This window comes from Ranitomeya variabilis, chromosome 4, assembly GCF_051348905.1.
Source record: "Ranitomeya variabilis isolate aRanVar5 chromosome 4, aRanVar5.hap1, whole genome shotgun sequence".
Classification (NCBI taxonomy): domain Eukaryota; kingdom Metazoa; phylum Chordata; class Amphibia; order Anura; family Dendrobatidae; genus Ranitomeya; species Ranitomeya variabilis.
The window spans coordinates 198713456-198737293 of NC_135235.1; the positions used below are offsets into that span (position 1 = coordinate 198713456).

Sequence of the window (23838 nt, forward strand, 5' to 3'; positions counted from 1 at the left end):
TGAGGTGGATCTTACTCTAGGTCGGCACATGGGCCATGGAGGTCGGTGCAGCAGGCAGGTAAATCACGTGGGAAACAAGGATTTGGCATATGCAGGAAACTCAGGACAGTAGGACAGGTGCAGAGGAACAAAGCAAGGATAGTTGCTTAATGAGCGTGTAGAAGCACAAATGGTGGAGCTCACTAAACACTAGAGTCTTAATACCAAGACACAGGTATGTATCTTGGTGAGCTTTATATAGGCCTAGGCAGACGATCACATAGGAGCATGCCAGGCCACTTGCAAGCTCAATGTAGAGCACAGCAAAGTTCAGTGGACCAGAGTGAAGGGAGCAGAGCCCAGACCCGGGATAGGTCTATGACACTTACATGATAAAGGGTTATAACAATGCCAATGCTCACTGTCCACTTTGTTAGTTTTTGCAGATGGGCCAAGACAAATACTGTCTCTCTGTGCATCTACAGAATTGTCCTATTTTTATCAGCCACAAGGAACCATATTTTACTGTATCCATATGACAGACAACAGAGAAAAAGCATACGTTTGTCTGTGATGTGATACCCCACATAGTACTTTGGTTATTTGTAGGCCGAAATGCCCACGTTGTGTAAACTGGGCCTAACTATGCATAACAAAACAGATTTATATGTCATTTGGGATTTGTGGTGAGCTTGTTGGGCAAATAATGTACTACTAATAGTAATACTAATAATGTAATACTGTAAAGGCTACTGTTAGCAGTTTTCACCTTTTGGCAGTCAACCCATATGTTGTGACAATGTGGTTGCTTTATATCCAAAATGTATTAAAACGGTAAAAATGTCCAAACCAATCAATTACAAGAGACTAGACAAGCATTCATTTCAGGGCTGCAGGTCTAGAGGGTGTAAAGTGGAGACCTAAGGAAGCTCAAAGGAAGACACTGATATGGTGGGTAGGTGCCCGGCTTGGTTGCAGCAGCGTCTGACCACAGCTGATATTTCTAGGTCCCTAGACAAATGCAGTAGACAAATTACAAACTGACGGCATTAATCTAAAATTAAGGAAGCAGCAATTTATTTGTACAGATTTTAATGTGTGTCTTTATCCAATTTAGCCCATTAGTAGATTAAAAATAATTTATTATGTTAGCAAAAATCGTAATGTTCCTATAACATAAATGTTCCGGATTTATGGAGCTTGTAGATACTAGTGCATAAAACATGTTTAAAACGATGAGACATTAAATGGCTTGTTTTTTATGAATTTGAAGTAGAAGATACGCAGTATAATCGTCTCCTGCACAATCCCATGTGGCTATGGACCTAGGCATGTATCGTGGGAATATATTGTACTTTTGAGTGCTAGAGAACCCCTTCCCCTTATACGACCTAGGCATTGCTAGTGTCCAGCAACTCCCCTGTACATACGTGGTAATTGTCCCAAATATGCCCTGCTGAAGACCTGATACTTACCGTGTGCTGTCGCTAGAAAATAATTTCTGGAACAAACTATGCCACTAGGGGTGTAACTTGTGATAAATTTGATGGGCAGTTGGGGCTACGTCATGTCCCGACCACTCCATGAAGATATTGCCACAGCTGGCAGAGACTGGTTTGTAAACTCCAAAAGTCGCAATATTTTTTCGGAATTGACGAGTTGCACAAAAATATTGCAACTTATTGAGGAGTTTATGCTAGATTTCTGACATAAGAACCTTAATAAATCACCTCCATTAAGTTCATCAGTATTACCAGCCTCAGAAAATACTAAATTACAGCTCTAGTCTTCAGGTAACAGTCCTCATAAATCATGGGATGACATCAAGTAGCTGAAATATCTTAAGTTCAACGGCGTAGAGGAGACTGCGAGAAGCAGGCCTCTGTGGTTGAATTGCTGCCAAGGAGCCGCTACTAAGGACTGCAAACAAGAAGAAGACACTTGTTCGGGCCAAACAACACAATGACTGGACATTAGTTCAGTGGAAATCTGTTCTGTGGTCTGATGATTAAAAATTTTAGATTTTTGGTACCAACCGCCATGAAGCAGTAAAGGTGAGTGGATAGTTTCTTCACATTTGGTGCCCGCCATGAAGCATGGAGGGCGAGGTATGATGGTGTGAGGTGGTTTGCCAATAACACGGTTCAAGATTTATTCCAAATTCCTGGCACACTTACCCAGCATGACTACCATAGAATTTTGCAGCGACTTGCTATCCCTTTTCGGTTTGCGCTAAGTAGGACCATCTTTTGTGTTGCAACAGGACAATGACTTAAAACACTTCTAGGCTGTGTAAAGGCTAAATGACCAAGGAAGAGAGGGATAGAGTGTTGTGTTAGATGACATGACCTCCACAATCACCCTACCATAAACCAATTTTTGTGGTTTGGAATGAGTTGGACCACAGACTGAAGACAGAGCAGCCACAAAAGTGCTCAGCAACTGTGGAGACTCCTTCAAGATTGTTGGAAAGTCATTCCAGGTGACCACCTAATGAAGGTGTCAAGGGGGGTGTAAAGCTGTCATCATTGTAAAAGTGGGGTACTCTGAAGAATCTATGGTTTCACATATTTTGGTTGTTTCACACATGTTTCCATACTCTTTGTTTCCAACGGGGACTCAGCGTTGATGAGTGACTGCTAGTTGAACTGGAAGGGTCAAGAAGTAGACTGTAGAGAAACAACCACACTCACATAAAGAATTTCAGATTAATGCTGGTTCTTATTAAACACGATATTTCACCACAGTGCTGGGTAAGGGGATAAAAAGCAACAGTGTTTTAGTGCTTGACATTTCGACCAGTCCCGTGTCTTCTTCAAATTGTTGCTGCATCTTGAATTGTAGGAGAAGAGGTGATCAGCGCTGCATGCGCTACTCTGTTCGGGGGTTTTGTTGCCTTCAGTTTGAATCTACATTTGCACATTTCAATAAATAGAAAATGGAAAAAAATCATTGCATGTACAGGCGTATACAAACATTTGACCGGCATTGTATGCCACAGTGAGAGATATTCTGGCACGATTTGAGAGCTGTATGGCACAATACGGCACTGCAGGCAGTTTTTTTCCAGTATGTACACTTTGTGGCACTGCAGATCTTTGCCTGGCCTTTGTTATTTAGCACTGAACTTTAAAGGTCACTAAAACTTAATTAATTAATGGGAAGAATGCGGAAAGCAAATTATGCAGGGCTTTGCAGTATCATCAATTTTTCTAAACATGTCTATTAGAGCTTTTTGCTATTTATTCACAGCACGGACTGCCCGAGTTCTGTACTGCAGGCTGCACTAAACTATTTAGCATCCTGCTCCTCGCTCTTATCTACCGTCTTCCACGCGGGAGCGAGCGCTGAAAGATCTTTTGACGCTAATTCCCACACTGACAATGGGAGCAATGCACAGCTTAGTTTAGTGCGGCCCGCGGCACATATCTTGGGAAGACCGTGCTGTGGGAAAATAGCAAAAAATCTCAAAGGATTTTGACAAAATGATTATTCTGCGAAATTCTAAATTGTAATTTTTTTTCTCGAAAGAGGAGGTACGCTTTGAAGGGATTTTTGTGACTGCTATGGCCCCTAGTAACTCGTGATAATGTATCTCCATATATAAAAGAGCGACCTTCAAGTTTTACCAAATGTAGCAAGAATTGCATGAGCGGTGATGACGCCGCTTGTGCAAATTTTGGTATCACGCCCACAGAGGAGTGATAACATGGAAAGAGGGCTGACTAGTCTGGGGAAACTAACGCCCCATTGGCTACTCATTACCCTCATTAGCATATCAAACAGAGATATTAGAAATGTTTTTGTACCATGTTTTTACTCAATGTTATGCAGGTCTGGTTAGGCAGGGAATTTGCTCCTACGTAGGTGAATGCTGCTTGGTTGGAGGGCATGGGGGACCTGACAGGTTCCCTTTAGATCTACAGAATGTCAATTCTTTCAGCGTTTTTGCTGCAGATTTCACCCATACTAATGAGTGGGAAAACGTTCGCAACCTAAGTGCAATTAAATAATGCAACAAAAAGGTGGCAAAAAATGCATGTATTTTACGCAGCCAACACATCAGGATTTGCAGCAGAATTTTCTGCTCCAAATCCTGAATGTGTGCACATAGCCTAAGACGTAGAGCCTACTTCCAAATTTGATATTGGTGATCAATATGTTGATGTTCTGCTACACTGGATTTATAGGTCAGAATTCTATTAACCATTGGATTTCAGCCAGCCATACCCCTGACTCCTGACACAGTGTTGGCTTGAGGTGACAATCAGGGAACGGAAGGTGGTGTCGGGTGGGAAATGATTTGCATTCTAGTTGAAAACTTCATCAATTTCAAAACTTAATTTGTGCCACATTGCTTTCGGACCAGACAAGTTTGATTTCTGTCGAATTCCCTATTTGAATGTTCAACTGATTTAATTCGCTACAACTCCCCTTTAAATGAACCAAATCAATTGCACACAGACATAGGGCCGCGAACAACAATAACAGACAAGACCAGGATGGTCAAGTGAATCAATAATTTTAATATCTGAAAGTAACAAGGGTATAGTTTATCTGTTGCCTTTGTAACTTGTTATTTTGCCTAAGGTCATATATGGTTCCTTTACAGACATCATGCCCCTTATTTCAACGAGTCTGTGAGATGCTGATAAATTAATAAAGTAAGAAAATAAATGCGAAAAACATAAAATACATGTAATTTGAATATCAGCCAAGGGTTCCTTCTAGGCAAAAGCCATATCTCTCTATATAAAGAAATATTCTACTTTTCTCTGCACCAGGATCATTTTTCTTGGAAAGATGTTTTTTTGTGGTTTTTGAACGTTAATTTTTTTTTTCCGTATGACCTCCTACCGAGCGTAAGAAAACATGGAAGCAAAGGTCCTGTAGGTATTTTATTTAAGAGACTGTCATGAGGTTACTTTAATAGTCTCTCCTTGAAATGTTTTCCAGTTTTTCTAGTTTTTAAAGGCATTTCGAAGCATCTTGGAAACAGGAAGTTCCTCCAAGTTCCCGCTGGATCCAGACGCTTCAGCAGGCATGTTGGCCACCACTGTTCTTTTGCATAAATACTGTAGAGACACCACTTTACAATTTAGTGGCTGTGTAAGCATTAGAGGGACAGGATGCTCTTTCCCTTCAATATAGCACAGATTAGAGTCAGACTCTCCTGCTGCCGTTAAGCGCATATAATGTTCAACCAGCTTCACCACACAAGGAAATGTTGGAGGACTTTCTGCTCCTGCTACTGTCTCCAGGTAGAAAGAAGTGCCCTCTAGCTTAATACGTAGATTGGTGATGCCAGCAGATGTGCGAAGGCTGAGGGTAAACAGGTGGTGATGGTCTGAAGAGTCACGGATAAGGAAAGATCCAACAGGTTGATCGGATAATAGCTTTTTGGCTTCGGTACCAGAGAGAGTACTCCAGTAGTAGCCACTGGCCTCCAGCCTCTCAAGTGCAGTCTCCACCCTTTCATAGTCTCCACAGAAAGATTTGTAGTGGTAAGACAGTTGGGCAGCCTGTGAGCTCATGGCTGCAAGGATGGATGATGGACAAAAGCAGCGATGGAAGCAACTCCAGCGAAGTGTGACCATCGTCAAACAAATGAGCATGGACGGCTGCACGTTTTGAGATGGAAGACCCAGGCTGGTTGTGCTTAACTCTTTCCTCCACTTTACATGCTCACCTGTGTCTACCTTCCCAGTTCATCTGTAAGATAAAAAAAGACAAAAAATTCAAGAAAATGCATCACAACAATAACAACAAAGAGTTTCTCCGTTTTCCCATCCTAGTATTAGACGTTGAAAATAGTTTTAGGCAGATAACAAGATGTGATGACTCTATTCAAGTAAAAAATCAGTGCGATCAATCTCATGCTAATACAGTATGTACGGTGTAGTCAAGTACTGTAGAGAAATACCATTATTTTATTGCTTTGATATAAAAATATACTTGTGATATCTCAATCCTCGGATGATTTCTAAGAGATGTCCTATAAGAGAAAGACTTACAATAGATGGACGCGTAATACATATATCGTATCTTTGGACAATAGGTATGTAGGACACATTTACCTAGTCAAAAAAAAGAAATAAAGAAGCTCACCACGCCAATATTGTTTGGGATACACCAGAAAGTTGATGAATGGGTGCCAATTCCTGCTGGTGAAGCTCAGCTATTGTAGAACCAAAGAAGAAAAAAAGGATTTTCTGTTCCTTCCATCCATAAAATTAATCTTTTTATTAGAAATTCATTTAAAAACAGGAGTATCCATCAAGAGGTTAAAAGCTCATGCATTTCTGGCGTACACTGCACCCTTAGTCATAAGGTCGCAGTGTATGCCAGAAACGCGTAAGGTTTTATCCTCTTGATGGATACTCCTGGTTTTAAATGAATTTCTAATAAAAATATGAATTTTATGGATGGAAGACCTGGAAAATCCTTGTTACCTGTTCAGTAGCTTCAGCCACCAGAACATGGCTCCGTAGCTGTGGGGCAACTCCAAATATTATTGTACCCAAGTAATACAAGGGTGGTCAAGGGACAAACTCATACTATTGGTAGTTTATAGTAGCATCAAAGTCATTTTACTTAATCATATGTTTCATAGACTTTGCCTTTGACTACCAAGTGTTACTTGACTTCGCCAATCATACAGTTAGGTCCATATATATTTGGACAGAGACAACATTTTTCTCATTTTGGTTATAGACATTACCACAATGAATTTTAAACAAAACAATTCAGATGCAGTTGAAGTTCAGACTTTCAGCTTTCATTTGAGGGTATCCACATTAAAATTGGATGAAGGGTTTAGGAGTTTCAGCTCCTTAACATGTGCCACCCTGTTTTTAAAGGGACCAAAAGTAATTGGACAGATTCAATAATTTTAAATAAAATGTTCATTTCTAGTACTTGGTTGAAAACCCTTTGTTGGCAATGACTGCCTGAAGTCTTGAACTCATGGACATCACCAGACGCTGTGTTTCCTCCTTTTTGATGCTCTGCCAGGCCTTCACTGCAGTGGTTTTCAGTTGCTGTTTGTTTGTGGGCCTTTCTGTCTGAAGTTTAGTCTTTAACAAGTGAAATGCATGCTCAATTGGGTTGAGATCAGGTGACTGACTTGGCCATTCAAGAATATTCCACTTCTTTGCTTTAATAGACTCCTGGGTTGCTTTGGCTTCATGTTTTGGGTCATTGTCCATCTGTAGTATGAAACGACGACCAATCAGTTTTGCTGCATTTGGCTGGATCTGAGCACACAGTATGCCTCTGAATACCTCAGAATTCATTTGGCTGCTTCTGTCCTGTGTCACATCATCAATAAACACTAGTGACCCAGTGCCACTGGCAGCCATGCATGCCCAAGCCATCATGATGTGGTATGCTTTGGATCATGAGCTGTACCAAGCCTTCGCCATACTTTTCTCTTTCCATCATTCTGGTAGAGGTTGATCTTGGTTTCATCTGTCCAAAGAATGTTCTTCCTGAACTGTGCTGGCTTTTTTAGATGTTTTTTAGCAAAGTCCAGTCTAGCCTTTTTATTCTTGACACTTATGAGTGGCTTGCACCGTGCAGTGAACCCTCTGTATTTACTTTCATGCAGTCTTCTCTTTATGATAGATTTGGATATTGATACGCCGACCTCCTGGAGAGTGTTGGTCACTTGGTTGGCTGTTGTGAAGGGGTTTCTCTTCACCATGGAGATTATTCTGCGATCACCCACCACTGTTGTCTTCCGTGGGCGCCCAGGTCTTTTTGCATTGATGAGATCACCAGTGCTTTCTTTCCTTCTCAGGATGTACCAAACTGTACATTTTGCCACTCCTAATATTGTAGCAATTTCTCGGATGGGTTTTTTCTCTGTTTTCACAGCTTAAGAATGGCTTGTTTCACCTTCATGGAGAGCACTTTTGACCGCATGTTTACTTCATAGGAAAACCTTCCAAATGCAAGCACCACACATCAAATCAACTCCAGGCCTTTTATCTGCTTAGTTGAGAATGACATAATGAAGGGATTGCCCACACCTGTCCATGAAATAGCCTTGGAGTCAAATGTCCAATTACTTTTGGTCCCTTTAAAAAACAGGGTGGCACAGGTTAAGGAGCTGAAACTCCTAAACCCTTCATCCAATTTTAATATGGATACCCTCAAATGAAAGCTAAAAGTCTGAACTTCAACTGCATCTGAATTGTTTTGTTTAAAATTAAATTGTGGTAATGTCTATAACCAAAATGAGAAAAATGTTGTCTCTGTCCAAATATATATGGACCTAACTGTATCTCATCTCAAACTTGAAGCCAGAAAAAAAGTTGTGAATCTTTGATGTCATAGATCAGTCATGCAGAGGGAACATGAAATTAGTAAAGTTGAGGTTCTAGTTGGTTAATTAATAGAGTTAGGGACAATCCTGATTGGGTGCATGTTGTCGAGGTGGGACGTATTAACAGTTTTTTTATTAAAAAATGTTAACTAAGTACCCTATTTTTTTTTACATGTATTACTACTGTTCATTGGTTTTAGTCGAGGTTTTGTCTGATAACGATCACAATTGCACTAACAGGCGTGCTGGCCCATATTTTCGGTTTTGCTATAATTCCTTGTACTTGGTATATTTGGTGGTTTGGGCACTCCTTTGGGCTGGGCATGTTGCCTATTTAGCTTTCCACAGGAAGGTGTAGAACACAGTCAGGTACTGCTCTACCCCATCTATTTTGAGGTCTGCTCATAAATAATGAGGTGAATCACTAAAGTTAGGGGCCATCCTGATATGCTACAACTTATTGCGGTGGGAAGCTTTTCTTTAATAAAAAAAATGTTAACCGTGTACTAGTGATTAGTGAATGTGCTTGGATAACGTCTAATCCGAGCAAGGCAGGGTGTTAACCAAGTATCTTGTACCTGGTTGTATAGTATGTTCGAGTTCCGGTGGTTGCATGATTTAAGGCTGTTGGACAGCCTCAACACATGTGGGGATTTCCTAACAAACAGACAATCCTTGTATGTGTTCAGGCTGTCTAACAGCCGCAAATCATGCAGCCTTGGAGACTTGAACATAATCTACGAGCACGCCTAAGATGCTCGGATAACACCAGAGCGTGTTCGGATAAGACGCTATCTGAGCACGTTCGCTCATCACTACTAAGTACCTGAAGGTTTTTTTTACATGTTATATTACTAATTAGTTACTTACTACAGGGTATCTATTAATTTTTTTTTTTATTAGTACTGTCTCATCCCAGAAAATGAAAATAGCAAACCCTAGCTTCTAAGTGTACTTAAAGGGGTTGTTTATAAAAGAAATTTAGGCAATTTGATTTTTTCCCATGCCTCTCTATGGGTTATGTCTAGGATAAAAGTAATTATTTGAATGAAGCTGCACTATTATTACAACACAAGGACAAAAGTGACAAAGGCTTCCACAAAAAAGTATACCTGACCAACAAATTCTTACTTTTGTGGTCCTTGCAAATTGGAGATCCAAAAATGTCGTCTGGCCAGGTTCAGGTATCAGGCAGTTGTGGTCATACTCGGTAACCTGCATACTAAATAACTCATTGTAATCCATTTACACCTTTCCAGGTTGCTCATGACATCGGCTCCTGGCAAAAGTACCCTTGGTGGTGGAAACCACAAAGATGAGAATCTGGTCGCATTGTGGTGTGAGACAACGCATTGTGGTATGAGACAACGCATTGCTGTCAAGCCCAATTCCAATCATTCATTCGAGACTTATAACAAAATACACATTGAAATCATTTAGATATTTTATACTTTGTATTTTAGAAAAAAACCATAAAATACTGTATTTTTTTTTGTAGCCAGAAGGAAGGCTATTGCTGATCTCCATCAAGTCCATAAATCTATTTTATGAACAGTAGTTAAGGAATGTGCATTGTCTTCCGCTTACCCCGATTATGAGCTGTTTTTGCCCTTTTATAATTGTGGTTTTCCTTCACGCTTTCTAGTATTTGATACGGTTTTATGTCTATCGTGGTGACTCATTTGTACATGTTGTACCAGAAATATTTCAGGTCAATGATTCATTCTTTATTATCCCTTCTCGTTAATCCTCATGGAAATTCATTTTCATTCACGGTTATGAATACCACATGGCTTTCCTATCCGTATGTTCTCTTTGGATAAAGTCTGTGTCTCTGAAAGGCTGAGCCTTTTTTCTTTTGCGTCGTCATTTGGTATTTGATTTTGTCAACTATGCAAAACTAATACAAAACACTGTAAACTCTTTTGTATCTGTAATTAAAACTTCATGCCACTAGTAATTTTTTCCATTACAGACAGTCTACAGTAGCGCTCCCCACTCCAGTCCTCAAGAGCTACCAACATGGCTTTCAGGATTTTCTTAGTATTGCATAGGTCATAATTTCATCACCAGTGCAATACAAAGGAAATCCTGAAAACATGGCCTGTTGGTGGCTCTTAAGGACTGGAGTTGGGGAACACTGGTCTACACTGTTACAAGATTAGAAACCCAATGATAGGATGAGACTATACCTGACAAATACTATTGAGAACTCTGCTATTAGAAGTGGAAAGGAAGAACAAAGACAAAAAAATCTAAATAATAAAAATATTGGAGGAAGAGAAACCAATCACAAACTAAAATGTTTCTATACAAAATGCACAAAGCATGGGCAACAAACAAGGAGAATTGGAACTACTAACACAGGAAAAGAAATATGATGTAATTGAAATTATTGAAACTTGATGGGACAATACACATGATTGGAATACAAGGCTAGAAGGATACAACTTATTTGCAAGAAACAGACTTGATAAACGAGGAGGAGGCGTTGCATTGTATGTTAGAAAAGCGTACATCTGCACAGAGATTGAAGCTTCAGAGACGGGGAGTTCTGTGGAAACTGTTTGGGCAAGAATACAAGGAGAGAACAATGGAAAGGACACCATTATAGGCATTTACTACAGGCCACCTGCGCAAGCTGAAGATATGGATGAACTCTTTATGCATCAAATGGCCAAGTGTTCCAAAAAATCTGACATAGTGGTCATGACAGATTTCAAATATCCAGACATTTGTTGGGAATCTCTCTCAGATAAAACTGACAGGCCATGCAAATTCTTATCCTCTCTTGCTGAAAACTTTATCTTCCAAAAGGTAGGGGAGAAAACAAGGAGATCTGCTACCTTGGATCTAATCCTTATAAACAGGGAGCAAATGGTTGAGGAGGTAAGAGTGGCTGGGACCCTAGGAGGTAGAGACCATGCTATTGTAGAATCTTAGATAACTAGAGGAGGAAGACCTGTGAAGGCTCAGACTTCAAGGTTAGATTTCAGAAAGGCAGATTTTAAGGGACTCAGAAAGAGAATCGGAGGGATCCAATGGCTGGATATCCTTAAGGACAAAAATGTCCAGGAAGGTTGGGAAATCTTGAAAAATGAGGTTCTCAAAGCACAATCATTAACAATTCCAAAAAGAGGGAAGAACACAAAGCAATTAATGAAACCAGGATGGATGAACACAGAACTTAAACACATGTAAAGAGGAAGAAAGAAATGTTTATCAAATGGAAAGAGGGAGGCATATCTAAAGAAGAATATAATGCTGTCTGCAGAATCTGCAGGGCACAAATCAGATTATCTAAAGCTGACAATGAATTAAGGCTTGCAAGAGACGTCAAAAGCAGTAAAAAAGGATTTTGGGGATATGTCAAAAGTAAAAGAAAAGTCAAAGATGCTATAGGATTTTTACAGGATGAAAATGATGACATGGTAAGAAAGGATGTTGAGAAGGCCGAACTTTTAAATTGCTATTTTGCATCTGTTTTCTCTCAGAAAGGAAATGTAACATCAACTGATCTTCACTGTCCTATTAAAGGAGTAGAAGAATCCAGGATATCTATAAACAGAAAGATAGTGAGGAAACAATTAGCTAACATAAATGAATTCAAGTCTCCAGGTCCAGATGAATTGCACCCCAGAGTACTGAAGGAGATAGCAGAATAAATTTTTGAACCACTCTCCATAATCTTTGAAAATTCTTGGACAACAGGAGATGTCCCAGAAGGCTGGAGAAGAGCAAATGTTGTTCCTATCTTCAAAAAGGGGAAGAAGGTGGACCCAGAGAACTATAGGCCGGTGAGTCTGACGTCTATACCAGGAAAGATCTTTAAACAAATTATTAAACAACATGTAAGTAAGTACCTGGATAAGAATGAAGTGATTAACCAGAGTCAGCATGGGTTTGCAACTAATAAGTCATGTCAGACTAACTTAATCTCCTTCTATGACAGAATCACTGACTGGGTGGATCAGGGAAATGCTATAGATATAGTATATCTTGACTTCAGCAAAGCATTTGACAAATCATCTCACACCATCTTTATTGAAAAAATGACTAAGTATGGAATGGACAAGGCAAATGTTAGGTGGATTCATATCTGGCTTAGTGATCAGACCCAAAAAGTGGTTGTAAATGGCTGCACATCCAGTTGGAAGAATGTCTCAAGTGGGGTACCACAGGGTTCTGTCCTGGGCCCTGTATTGATCAACATCTTTATCAATGATTTAGATGAAGAAATTGAGGGTACACTAATTAAATTTGCTGATGACACAAAGGTAGGAGGGATAGCTAGTACTAGAGAAGAGAGAGGATTCAAAAAGATATAAATAAACTGGAGCAGTGGGCAGCAACTAACAGAATGGTTTTTAACAAGGAAAAATGCAAAGTACTACATCTGGGCAATAAAAATGAAAAAGCATATACAGAATGGGAGGAATAGAGCTAAGCAACAGCACATGCGAAAAAGACTTCGGTATAGTAATAGATCATAAACTGAACATGAGTCAACAGTGTGATGCAGCAGCAAAAAAGGCAAATGCAATTCTAGGATGTATTAACAGAAGCATACAGTCTAGATCACGCAAAGTCATTATTGCCCTCTACTCCTCTTTGGTCAGACCTCATCTGGAATACTGTGTCCAGTTTTGGGCACCACATTTAAAAAAAAGACATCAACAAACTGGAACAAGTTCAGAGATGTGTGACCAGAAGGGAGCGGTCTGCAAAATGTGTCCTATGAGGAATGGTTACAGGATTTGGGAATATTTAGCTTGCAAAAAAGAAGACTGAGAGGAGACTTATTAGCGGTCTACAAATATCTCAAGGACTGTCACATTGTAGAAGGATCATCTTTATTCTTATTTGCACAAGGAAAGACTAGAAGCAATGGGATGAAACCGAATGGGAGGAGCCACAGATTAGATATTAGAAAAATCTTTTTGACAGTTAGGGTGATCAATGAGTGGAACAGGCTGCCACAAGAGGTGGTGAGTTCTCCTTCCATGGAAGTTTTCAAACGGAGGCTGGACAGACATCTGTCTAAGATGATTTAGTGAATCCTGCTTTGAGCAGGGGGTTGGACCAAATAACCCAGGAGGTCCCTTCCAACTCTATCATTCTATGATTCTATGATTCTATAGAGGGGGTGAGTGCAGAAATTGTGGTCTCACTTTGGCTCTGGAGCCTTCGATAGATAATGAAACTTTCTGTCCTGTTTGATGGGACCAATACCATAATGTATACTGTTGCAGATCTTCTATTGGGGCACTAGACTTTTAAGTTGCACCTCCTACCCTAGGTTTTCTTGAAAAGTAGTTGTTGGTACTGTGATGTAGAATATAGGATTTAGCCGCTATATTACTATTGATTGATTGTCTCACTGTCAAAGTCTCATAGCAATATGACAAATAGGCCAATGAGGAGGAAACCAAGAGAGACGCACAAAAAGATCTCGATTGAGATTACTACAACACTAGGAATGGTTGTGCCCTATAGCTACTGGTTTACTGATTAGTTTTGTAGAGCAGCACCACCTATTGGCCAACGTCATTACCACGTAAAGCTGACATTGCCACCTAGAAAGTGGCCACTGGCAGATACAGTTGGTACATGTAGGTCCTTGCAGTCCTCTCCCTGACGAGCCTTCCATTACTGGATCGTTAAACCTAGATTACAGTGAGGTTCCAAGGACATTGTAAGGTCTTCCTAGTTGACCTTGAAATGTGGCGGGAAACCCGCATTGAGTTGACCGATAGGGGACCAGAGTAGGTAAGAAATCTCGGATTAATCAGTTAATAATAGAATCTGCAATCCATTCAACAAACTCCGCGAATAATGCTTAATACCCCTGTCATAAGTAAGACTGCCTAGTGCAGTCGAAACGCGTCAACTGGTTCATGTCAACCATGTACATTTTTCTTTTGTATGCACCATATTTTCTTTTGAAAAAAAGAAATGGAAAATCTAGTCCTGTTGAGCCTGACTCCAATTTTTTCTATTACCCCGCAAATTGCCTGGTATCCATATTGGCACTTAAAATTGTGGTTAGATTGTGGTTCCTTATGTTTTTTCACTTTTCAATCTTTGTACCTCTCAGTTTTTTTTTTTTTACGCTTATGACCCAGAATGGTTATTAATCAATGTTATAAAATAAATGATGGACTTTTTTTTATCAGAAACGTCTGATAAATATATAATTTCATTCTAAAAACGAGGAACAAACCGAGTTTGTATAATTGGTCAGGGGTTCCTTGAAAAACAGTAGGAGCAAGTGTAATGTTGGCACAATAAGTCAGCCACCTTAGGAAATGTTTGGTGTAAGTAGAAAGCAACCGAGAAAAATTAAACCGAGAGCTTTTTTAAACTAGGAATAGATGTAGGCGTTCCAATGGAAAATAAAAAAAATTTTTGGGTGATCACCCATATTAATAAGTTTGTGAATCACTGGTCTCCAACTGGTTTGGCCTCGATCACTTCTACTGAAGAGCTCACTATTTATTTCTCATTGTCCCAACTTTATATGTACACATCATTTACTCAGTCCCAGTCCCAAATGTAGCTCCCAATATAATTTCCCTCTCTTAGTAGCCAACACTTGGGACAATTTCTTAGGAAGTGAAAAATTCTAGGACGTCAATCTATCAGTATGTTTTCAAGGTGTTTACGGAAACATGAGCAACTGGAAAAAATCTATTTAGATGTGTGGAACAAAACTCAATGTGGGGATCTACTGGATTCAAACCGAACCCCAGTGCTGCACTCATATGTCTGTTGAGATGATGTGTTGCTTGAAAAGGCATTGTGCTTTCCATTATGTTTTTTATATAATTATTTCTTCTCCTGCATGGCTGACAGCCAACTCAGTTGTCTCTCCCATACATGGGGCTGAGTATTCCTGCGTTCTCTATGATAAAGCCACAACAAATAGATTGGCAGTCATAAATTGGACATGCCCAAACAACATCTCCACCGACAATCAGTTGTCCGGGGCTCCCATACACATTAGACTGAGCCGAATCTGTTGATATCAAAACTAATTGAATACGTATGGGAAGGCTTTTGCTTCTTCTCAACTAGCATTTCACATAGCTCCTGGGGGTCTTTCATGCTGTCTTACTACAGTAATGGGTTGCCGTACAATAAGATTCTCTAGAAAATGGGTTTTCCCAAGTGGTCCAGGAAGACTGGAAAACAAAGAAACCACAGTTTAGCATTTCCAGGAATATCTCAACTATTGAACCTCATTGCAGACAATCTAATTTGGGATTCAGCAGAAATGTACCCCCAAAAATTGATGTTTCTTTCATCCATCATTCATATGCTCCAGGTCTTAGAAAGGATCTAGATATGTCATGCATATTCCCTAGCAATAACTAATGGACGTGAAGCACTTACAAAAGGAATGAATAAGTCAATCTGATATTGCAGGAATTCTGTAATTGAATAAGACAACTAATTTCAGCCTAAAGTCAGACATGATATGATGTATCGTGTCATAAAAGCAGAGTTAGAGATGCTTATTCCCAGAAAGTAACATTACTTATCTTTATTCTGATTTGTTACCGTCTTACTGGGAAGTGCTCTTCAATTAGCATGTAACAATCATCTACATTTTTAAATACCTGAACTGCCCAGCCATTTTTACAGCCGGAAGAGCAGAAATGCCAGATATTAATATTGGTGACATAGAAAAAAGCCTTTTCATTGATTCATGTTTATCATCTCATCTGTGTTCTGAGCGATTGCCATTGTGCATTATTCATTTGTTCTAATACTGCCTGTAAACTTCACAGTGTGACTGTATATTCGAGGTGATTAATAGCTGCTAACACTTTAATGAGTGCTGGCCAACGTTGAAACCCCAGAGCAGCTTGTTACGAGCAGTTTCGCCCAGGCACATCACTTGCAAGGAAATGACTGTACCTTACAAAAAACAAGGATATCTCTTGCTGTCTGACCAAGGCACATACCGTAATTAAATGGGATTCCCCGGGTGAAGTAATGACATATTGTGCCTAAGGTCATTATTTCTGCCTTGCTAATAATTACTGCGATTCAAAAAAAGAATACAATAAAAATTATCTTTATTAATAACATTTAACAAATAAAACCATTTAAAAGAACAGGGTATAAGCCTCCAATAGTTGAAGGGGGTTATCCTGCAGCAGAAGAGTTGAATTCACATGAAAGGTACATAAGTCCCAAACTAGCAGAGAAAAAACAAACAAACAAACACACAAACCGTATTAATGGTGGTAACTCCCTTAGTGGGGACTGCTAATATAGCAGTTTCAGCCTACCTAAATTTAGCAAAGGTGATATTAAATGCTAGTTCAAAACGCCCCAGAAGAAGCTATATAGCGAAACGGCGCTCGTCCGGCGAGGGAGTCACTCCTGCAGCAGATAATTGTGCACACTACCATTGCGGCACAATCCAAGGTTCCGTCTAATACAAGGTAACCTACGTTGCTACTAAGCTTTTTATATTTACCTATATACCTGTATATACCTTATAGACGTCCATACCTCTATATTACTTTCCACCATTTCTTGCTTGGATGATTTTTCTTTTAGCACACTGATTTCTTTTGTGCCACTAATATTGGTCAGCACATTATTTGCCACTATTTATACATATTTTAGGTTTTGAACTAGCATTTAATATAACCTTTGCTAAATTTAGGTGGGTTGAAACTGCTATACTAGCAGTCCCCACTAAGGGAGTAACCACCATTAATACGGTTTGTGTGTTTTTTTTTCTCTGCTAGTTTGGGACTTATGTGCCTTTCATGTGAATTCAACTCTTCTGCTGCAGGATTACCCCCTTCAACTATTGGAGGCTTATACCCTGTCCTTTTAAATGGTTTTATGTGTTAAATGTTATTAATAAAGATAATTTTTATTGTATTCTTTTTTTGAATCACACTTCTTTCTTTGCATGGTGAATATCATGTGAAATATGTGGAATCAAAAATTTCTGAAGTGATTAATCGCCTATACAATTAAGGACTATGAAAATAATTGATAATAATTACTTCCTACTTTTTAAATGCAAAAAAATAAAGCTGAACCACCCAAACCAAAGAACAGTGTATGCAGCCTAGAAACATGATCCTTATCAGCATTTCACTACTCAACACATTAGGCGTGGTGCATGGATTACACTGGTCTACAAAAATTTTTTTTTTTCTGGCATGGACTTTAAGAACAGTTTTAGACTAATTTGAGGGTGCTGAATTCAAATCTGATCTTATAATTTCTCTATCACATCACGTTTTTGTGCTACAGGTATATACCCATTTTCAAGAATTCCATGATAAATATAAGTAGTGTATGAAAAGTGCCGGTTTATACGGTTCACTAATGTAAATTTAGTTTTAATTTAGTCTCCCAATAAATGTGAGAATATCTTTGTTTTCTTTGAACATGCATAATTCTCATTTGTTATGATAACACCCTTGTTTTCTGTGCTACTGGACAGTAGAGCTACAGCAGAGCATTGGGTGAAAACTGAATGGCCTCAGCGACAGAGTTTGGCATCTGGCGATAAGAATGTCATCCATGATCCTCTAGTGGATAGGAAGGACATTGTCTTTCCTCCCTTACACATAAAACTTGGATTGATGAAGCAGTTCGTCAAAGCTCTCAATCACAGTGGAGAATACTTTAACTATATATGTTCAACTTTTCCTGGTCTTAGTGAAGAGAAGAAAAAGGCTGGAATATTTGATGGACCTCAAATAAGAACACTTATGAGAGACCCAGAGTTTATCACATCAATGAATGAGACAGAAGAAAGAGCTTGGAATGCATTTTGTAATGTGGTGCAGAATTTTCTAGGGAATAAGAAAGCAGACAACTATGAAGAGATTGTGGAAGAGCTACTAATGAGTCTGCGAAATCTTGGATGTAGAATGAGTATCAAGATTCACTATTTACACAGCCATTTGGACTTTTTTGCAGAGAACCTTGGGGATGTGAGCGAGGAACAAGGGGAGCATTTTCATCAGGACATTACAACAATGGAAGAACGGAATCAAGGCCGATGGGACTCACATATGATGGTTGACTATCGCTGGAGCTTGATGAGAGACAACCCAGAAGCTGTACATCACAGATCAGCCAAGAAAAGAAAGTTCAAATAACTGCCATTTGTCATTCATCTGTGTGCAATATATATGTGTTTTTATATTTTGTAGTTTAACCCCTTAATCCCATATGACGTACTATCCCGTCAAGGTGACCTGGGACTTAATTCCCAGTGATGGGATAGTACATCATATGCGATCGGCCGCGCTCACGGGGGGAGCGCAGCCGATCGCGGCCGGGTGTCAGCTGACTATCACAGCTGACATCCGGCACTATGTGCCAGGAGTGGTCATGGACCGCCCCCGGCACATTAACCCCCGGCACACTGCGATCAAGCATGATCGTAGTGTTCCGGCGGTATAGGGAAGCATTGCGCAGGGAGAGGGCTCCCTGCGTGCTTCCCTGAGACCCCCGAAGTAACCGAGGGTCTCTTACCTCCTCCTCCCGGCAGCAGGCCCGGATCCAAAATGGCTGCGGCATCTGGGTCCTGCAGGGAGGTGGCTTCACAGCGCCTGCTCAGAGCAGGCGCCGGGAAGCCTGGAGCTGTGCACGTCAGATCGCCGATCTGACACAGTGCACAGCAAAGTGTCAGAACAGTGATCTTGCACTATAACATGATGCCCCCCCTGGGGCAATGTTATAGTGTAAAAAAAAAAATATTCACATGTGTAAAAAAAAAATTTAAAAAATTCAAAAAAAAATTCCCCCCCCCCCCAAAAAGATATTGTTCCTATAAATACATTTCTTTATCTAAATTAAAAAAAACAATAAAAGTACACATATTTAGTATCGCTGCGTCCATAACGACCCGACCTATAAAACTGTCCCACTAGTTAACCCCTTCAGTGAACACGGTAAAAAAAACCACAAAAAACGAGGTAAAAAACAATGCTTTATTATCATACCGCCAAACAAAAAGTGGAATAACACGCGATCACAATGACGGATCTAAAAAACCATGGTACCGCTGAAAACATCATCTTGTCCCGCAGAAAATGAGTTGCCATACAGCATCATCAAAGAAAAAATAAAAAAGTTATAGTCCTCAGAATAAAGCGATGCAAAAATAATTATTTTTTCTATAAAATAGTTTTTATCGTATAAAAGCACCAAAACATAAAAAAATGATATAAATGAGGTATCGCTGTAATCGTACTGACCCGAAGAATAAAACTGCTTCATCCATTTTACCAAACGCGGAACAGTATAAACGCCTCCCCCAAAAGAAATTCATGAATAGCTGGTTTTTGGTCATTCTGCCTCACAAAAATCGGAATAAAAAGCGATCAAAAAATTTCACGTGCCCGAAAATGTTACCAATAAAAACATCAACTCGTCCCGCAAAAAACAAGACCTCACATGACTCTGTGGACCAAAATATGGAAAAATTATAGCTCTCAAAATATGGTAATGCAAAAAATATTTTTTGCAATAAAAAGCGTCTTTCAGTGTGTGACAGCAGCCAATCATAAAAATCCGCTAAAAAACCCACTATAAAAGTAAATCAAAACCCCCTTCATCACCCCCTTAGTTAGCAAAAAATTAAAAAAAAAAAAAAATGTATTTATTTCCATTTTCCCATTAGGGTTAGGGCTAGGGTTAGGGTTAGGGTTAGGGCTAGAGTTGGGGTTAGGGCTAGGGTTAGGGCTAGAGTTAGGGTTAGGGCTAGGGTTAGGACTAGGGTTAGGGCTAGGGTTAGGGCTAGGTTAGGGCAAGGGTTAGGGCTAGGGTTAGGGCTAGGGTTAGGGCTAGGGTTAGGGTTGGGGCTAGGGTTAAGGCTACAGTTAGGGTTGGGGCTAAAGTTAGGGTTGAGGCTAAAGTTAGGGTTAGGGTTTAGATTACATTTACGGTTGGGAATAAGCTTGGGATAAGGGTCGGGTGTGTCAGGGTTAGGGGTGTGGTTAGAGTTACCATTGGGATTATGGTTAGGGATGTGTTTGGATTAGGGTTTCAGTTATAATTGGGGGGTTTCCACTGTTTAGTCACATCAGGGGCTCTACAAACGCGACATGGCGTCCGATCTCAATTCCAGCCAATTCTGCGTTGAAAAAGTAAAACAGTGATCCTTCCCTTACGAGCTCTCCCGTGCGCCCAAACAAGGGTTTGTGTACTCAGGACACATTGGACAACAAGTTTTGGGGTCCAATTTCTCCTGTTACCCTTGGGAAAATACAATACTGGGGGCTAAAAAATAATTTTTGTGGAAAAAAAAGGATTTTTTATTTTCACGGCTCTGCCTTATAAACTGTAGTGAAACACTTGGGGGTTCAAAGTTCTCACAACACATCTAGATAAGTTCCTTGGGGGGTCTAGTTTCCAATATGGGGTCACTTGTGGGGGTTTCTACTGTTTAGGTACATTAGGGGCTCTGCAAACGCAATGTGACGCCTGCAGACCAATCCATCTAAGTCTGCATTCCAAATGATGCTCCTTCCCTTCCGTGCTCTGCCATGCGCTCAAACGGTGGTTACCCCCCAAATATGGGGTATCAGCGTACTCAGGACAAATTGTTCAACAACTTTTGGGGTCCAATTTCTTTTCTTACCCTTGGGAAAATAAAAAATTGGGGGCGAAAAGATCATTTTTGTGAAAAAATATGATTCTTTATTTTTACGGCTCTGCATTATAAACTTCTGTGAATCACTTAATGGGTCAAAGTGCTCACCACACATCTAGATAAGTTCCTTAGGGGGTCTACTTTCCAAAATGGTTCACTTGTGGGGGGTTTCAATGTTTAGGCACATCAGTGGCTCTCCAAACGCAACATGGCGTCCCATCTCAATTCCTGTCAATTTTGCATTGAAAACTCAAACGGCGCTCTGTCATGGTTCCCAATGGCAAGGGAACGTAAGAAACATATAAATAACGAACGAGCTCTCGGGTGATGGAAACTCAAGTTGACCGTGAGCTAAATCTACCACACAACTAATAGTAGCCAGGGAGCATACCTACGGCTTCCTAAATGCCACGCGCCAGCCGGAGGACTAACTACACCTGGTAGAGGAAGAAACAGACCTGGCTTACCTCTAGGGAAATACCCCAAAAGATGATAGCAGCCCCCCACATGTAATAACGGTGAATTAAGAGGAAAAAACATACACAGTATGAAAGTAGATTTAGCAAAGAGAGGTCCACTTACTAGATAGCAGAAGGATACAAAAGAGGACTTCACGGTCAACTGAAAACCCTTTCAAAAACCATCCTGAAATTACTTTAAGACTCCTGTGTCAACTCATGACACAGGAGTTGCAATTTCAGCCCGCAAGAGCTTCCAGCTACAGAGAATTACCAAAACTGCAAACTGGACAAAAGATACAAAACAAAAGGACAAAGTCCACTTAGCTGATCAGCAGACTAGTAGCAGGAACATGCAACCGAAGGCTCTGGTTACAATGATGACCGGCAAGGAAATGACTGGAGAGCAAGGCTAAATAGGAAACTCCCAAACACTGATGGAAGCAGGTGAACAGAAGCAGCAAAGGCAAACAAGTCACCAGTACCACCAGCAACCACCAGGGGAGCCCAAAAAGCGGATACACAACAGTACCCTCCCCTTAAGGAGGGGGCACCGAACCCTCACAAGAACCGCCAGGGCGATCTGGATGAGCCCTATGAAAGGCACGAACCAAATCCGAGGCATGAACATCAGAGGCAGTTACCCAAGAATTATCTTCCTGACCATAGCCTTTCCATTTAACCAGATATTGAAGTCTCCGTCTGGAAATACGGGAGTCCAAGATCTTCTCTACGACGTACTCCAATTCACCCTCCACCAGCACAGGAGCAGGAGGTTCAGTAGAAGGAACCACCGGTACCTCATATCTCCGCAACAACGACCGATGGAACACATTATGGATAGCGAAAGATGCCGGGAGGTCCAAACGAAAGGAAACAGGGTTAAGAATCTCCAAAATCCTATAAGGACCGATGAACCGAGGCTTAAATTTGGGAGAAGAAACCCTCATAGGGACAAAACGGGAAGACAACCACACCAAGTCCCCAACGCGAAGGTGTGGACCAACACGACGACGACGGTTAGCAAACTGCTGAGTCCTCTCCTGGGACAATTCCAAATTATCCACCACTTGTCCCCAAATCCGATGCAACCGATCCACCACCGCATCCACTCCAGGACAATCCGAAGATTCAACCTGACCAGATGAAAACTGCGGATGAAACCCTGAATTGCAAAAGAAAGGAGAAACCAAAGTGGCAGAACTAGCCCGATTATTAAGAGCAAACTCCGCCAACGGCAGAAAGGCAACCCAATCATCCTGATCCGCAGACACAAAACACCTCAAATAAGTCTCCAAAGTTTGATTAGTTCGCTCCGTCTGGCCATTGGTCTGAGGATGGAATGCAGACGAAAAGGACAAATCAATGCCCAACCTGGCACAGACTGCCCGCCAAAATCTAGACACGAACTGGGTACCCCTGTCAGAAACGATGTTTTCCGGAATACCATGCAAGCGAACCACATTTTGAAAAAACAGAGGGACCAACTCAGATGAGGAAGGCAACTTAGGCAATGGCACTAAATGAACCATTTTAGAAAAACGGTCACACACCACCCAGATGACAGACATCTTCTGAGAAACAGGGAGATCCGAGATAAAGTCCATAGAGATGTGCGTCCAAGGCCTCTTAGGAATAGGCAAGGGCAACAACAACCCAATAGCCCTAGAACAACAAGGCTTGGCCCGAGCACACACATCGCAAGACTGCACAAAAACACGCACATCTCGAGACAGGGAAGGCCACCAGAAGGATCTAGCCACCAAATCTCTGGTGCCAAAAATTCCCGGATGACCTGCCAGAGTAGAAGAATGAACTTCCGAGATGACTCTAGTGGTCCAATCGTCAGGAACAAACAGTCTACCAGACGGACAACGATCCGGTCTATCCGCCTGAAATTCTTGCAAAGCACGTCGCAGATCTGGAGAGACAGCAGACAAAACCACCCCATCCTTAAGGACACCAGCAGGTTCAGAATTCCCAGGAGAGTCAGGCTCAAAACTCCTAGAAAGAGCATCTGCCTTCACATTCCTAGAACCCGGTAAGTACGAGACCACAAAATTAAACCGGGAAAAGAACAACGACCAACGTGCCTGTCTAGGATTCAGGCGCCTGGCAGACTCCAAATAAATTAAATTCTTGTGATCAGTCAAAACTACCACCTGATGTCTGGCACCCTCAAGCCAATGACGCCACTCCTCAAATGCCCACTTCATGGCCAAAAGCTCCCGATTACCAACATCATAGTTTCGCTCGGCGGCCGAAAATTTTAGGTTCAGAAATAGGAGTATGCATAACAAAATCTTGTAAATTTTGAACCTTCGTAGCAAGATTATTTAAACCTGCAGCCAAACTCTGAGGATCCATCTTTAAACAGGTGAGCTCAGAGCCATTCAAGGATTATAAGGAGAGAAAGGCAAAGGCAG

At 40.7% G+C, this 23838-nt stretch overlaps 1 protein-coding gene across 2 annotated transcripts in view; it reads right to left on the reverse strand.

Annotated features, from left to right (window-relative positions):
* Positions 1–4485: 4485 nt before the first annotated feature.
* The window catches only part of LOC143770209 (suppressor of cytokine signaling 3-like), a 202144-nt gene continuing 182791 nt past the window's right edge, over positions 4486–23838 (reverse strand). For both annotated transcript variants that reach the window (XM_077259614.1, XM_077259613.1), the window contains one exon: positions 4486–5691. In XM_077259614.1, the coding sequence (XP_077115729.1) occupies positions 4941–5594 (654 nt within the window). In that variant the 5' untranslated portion in view covers positions 5595–5691 and the 3' untranslated portion in view covers positions 4486–4940. The remainder of the gene's footprint in view (positions 5692–23838) is intronic.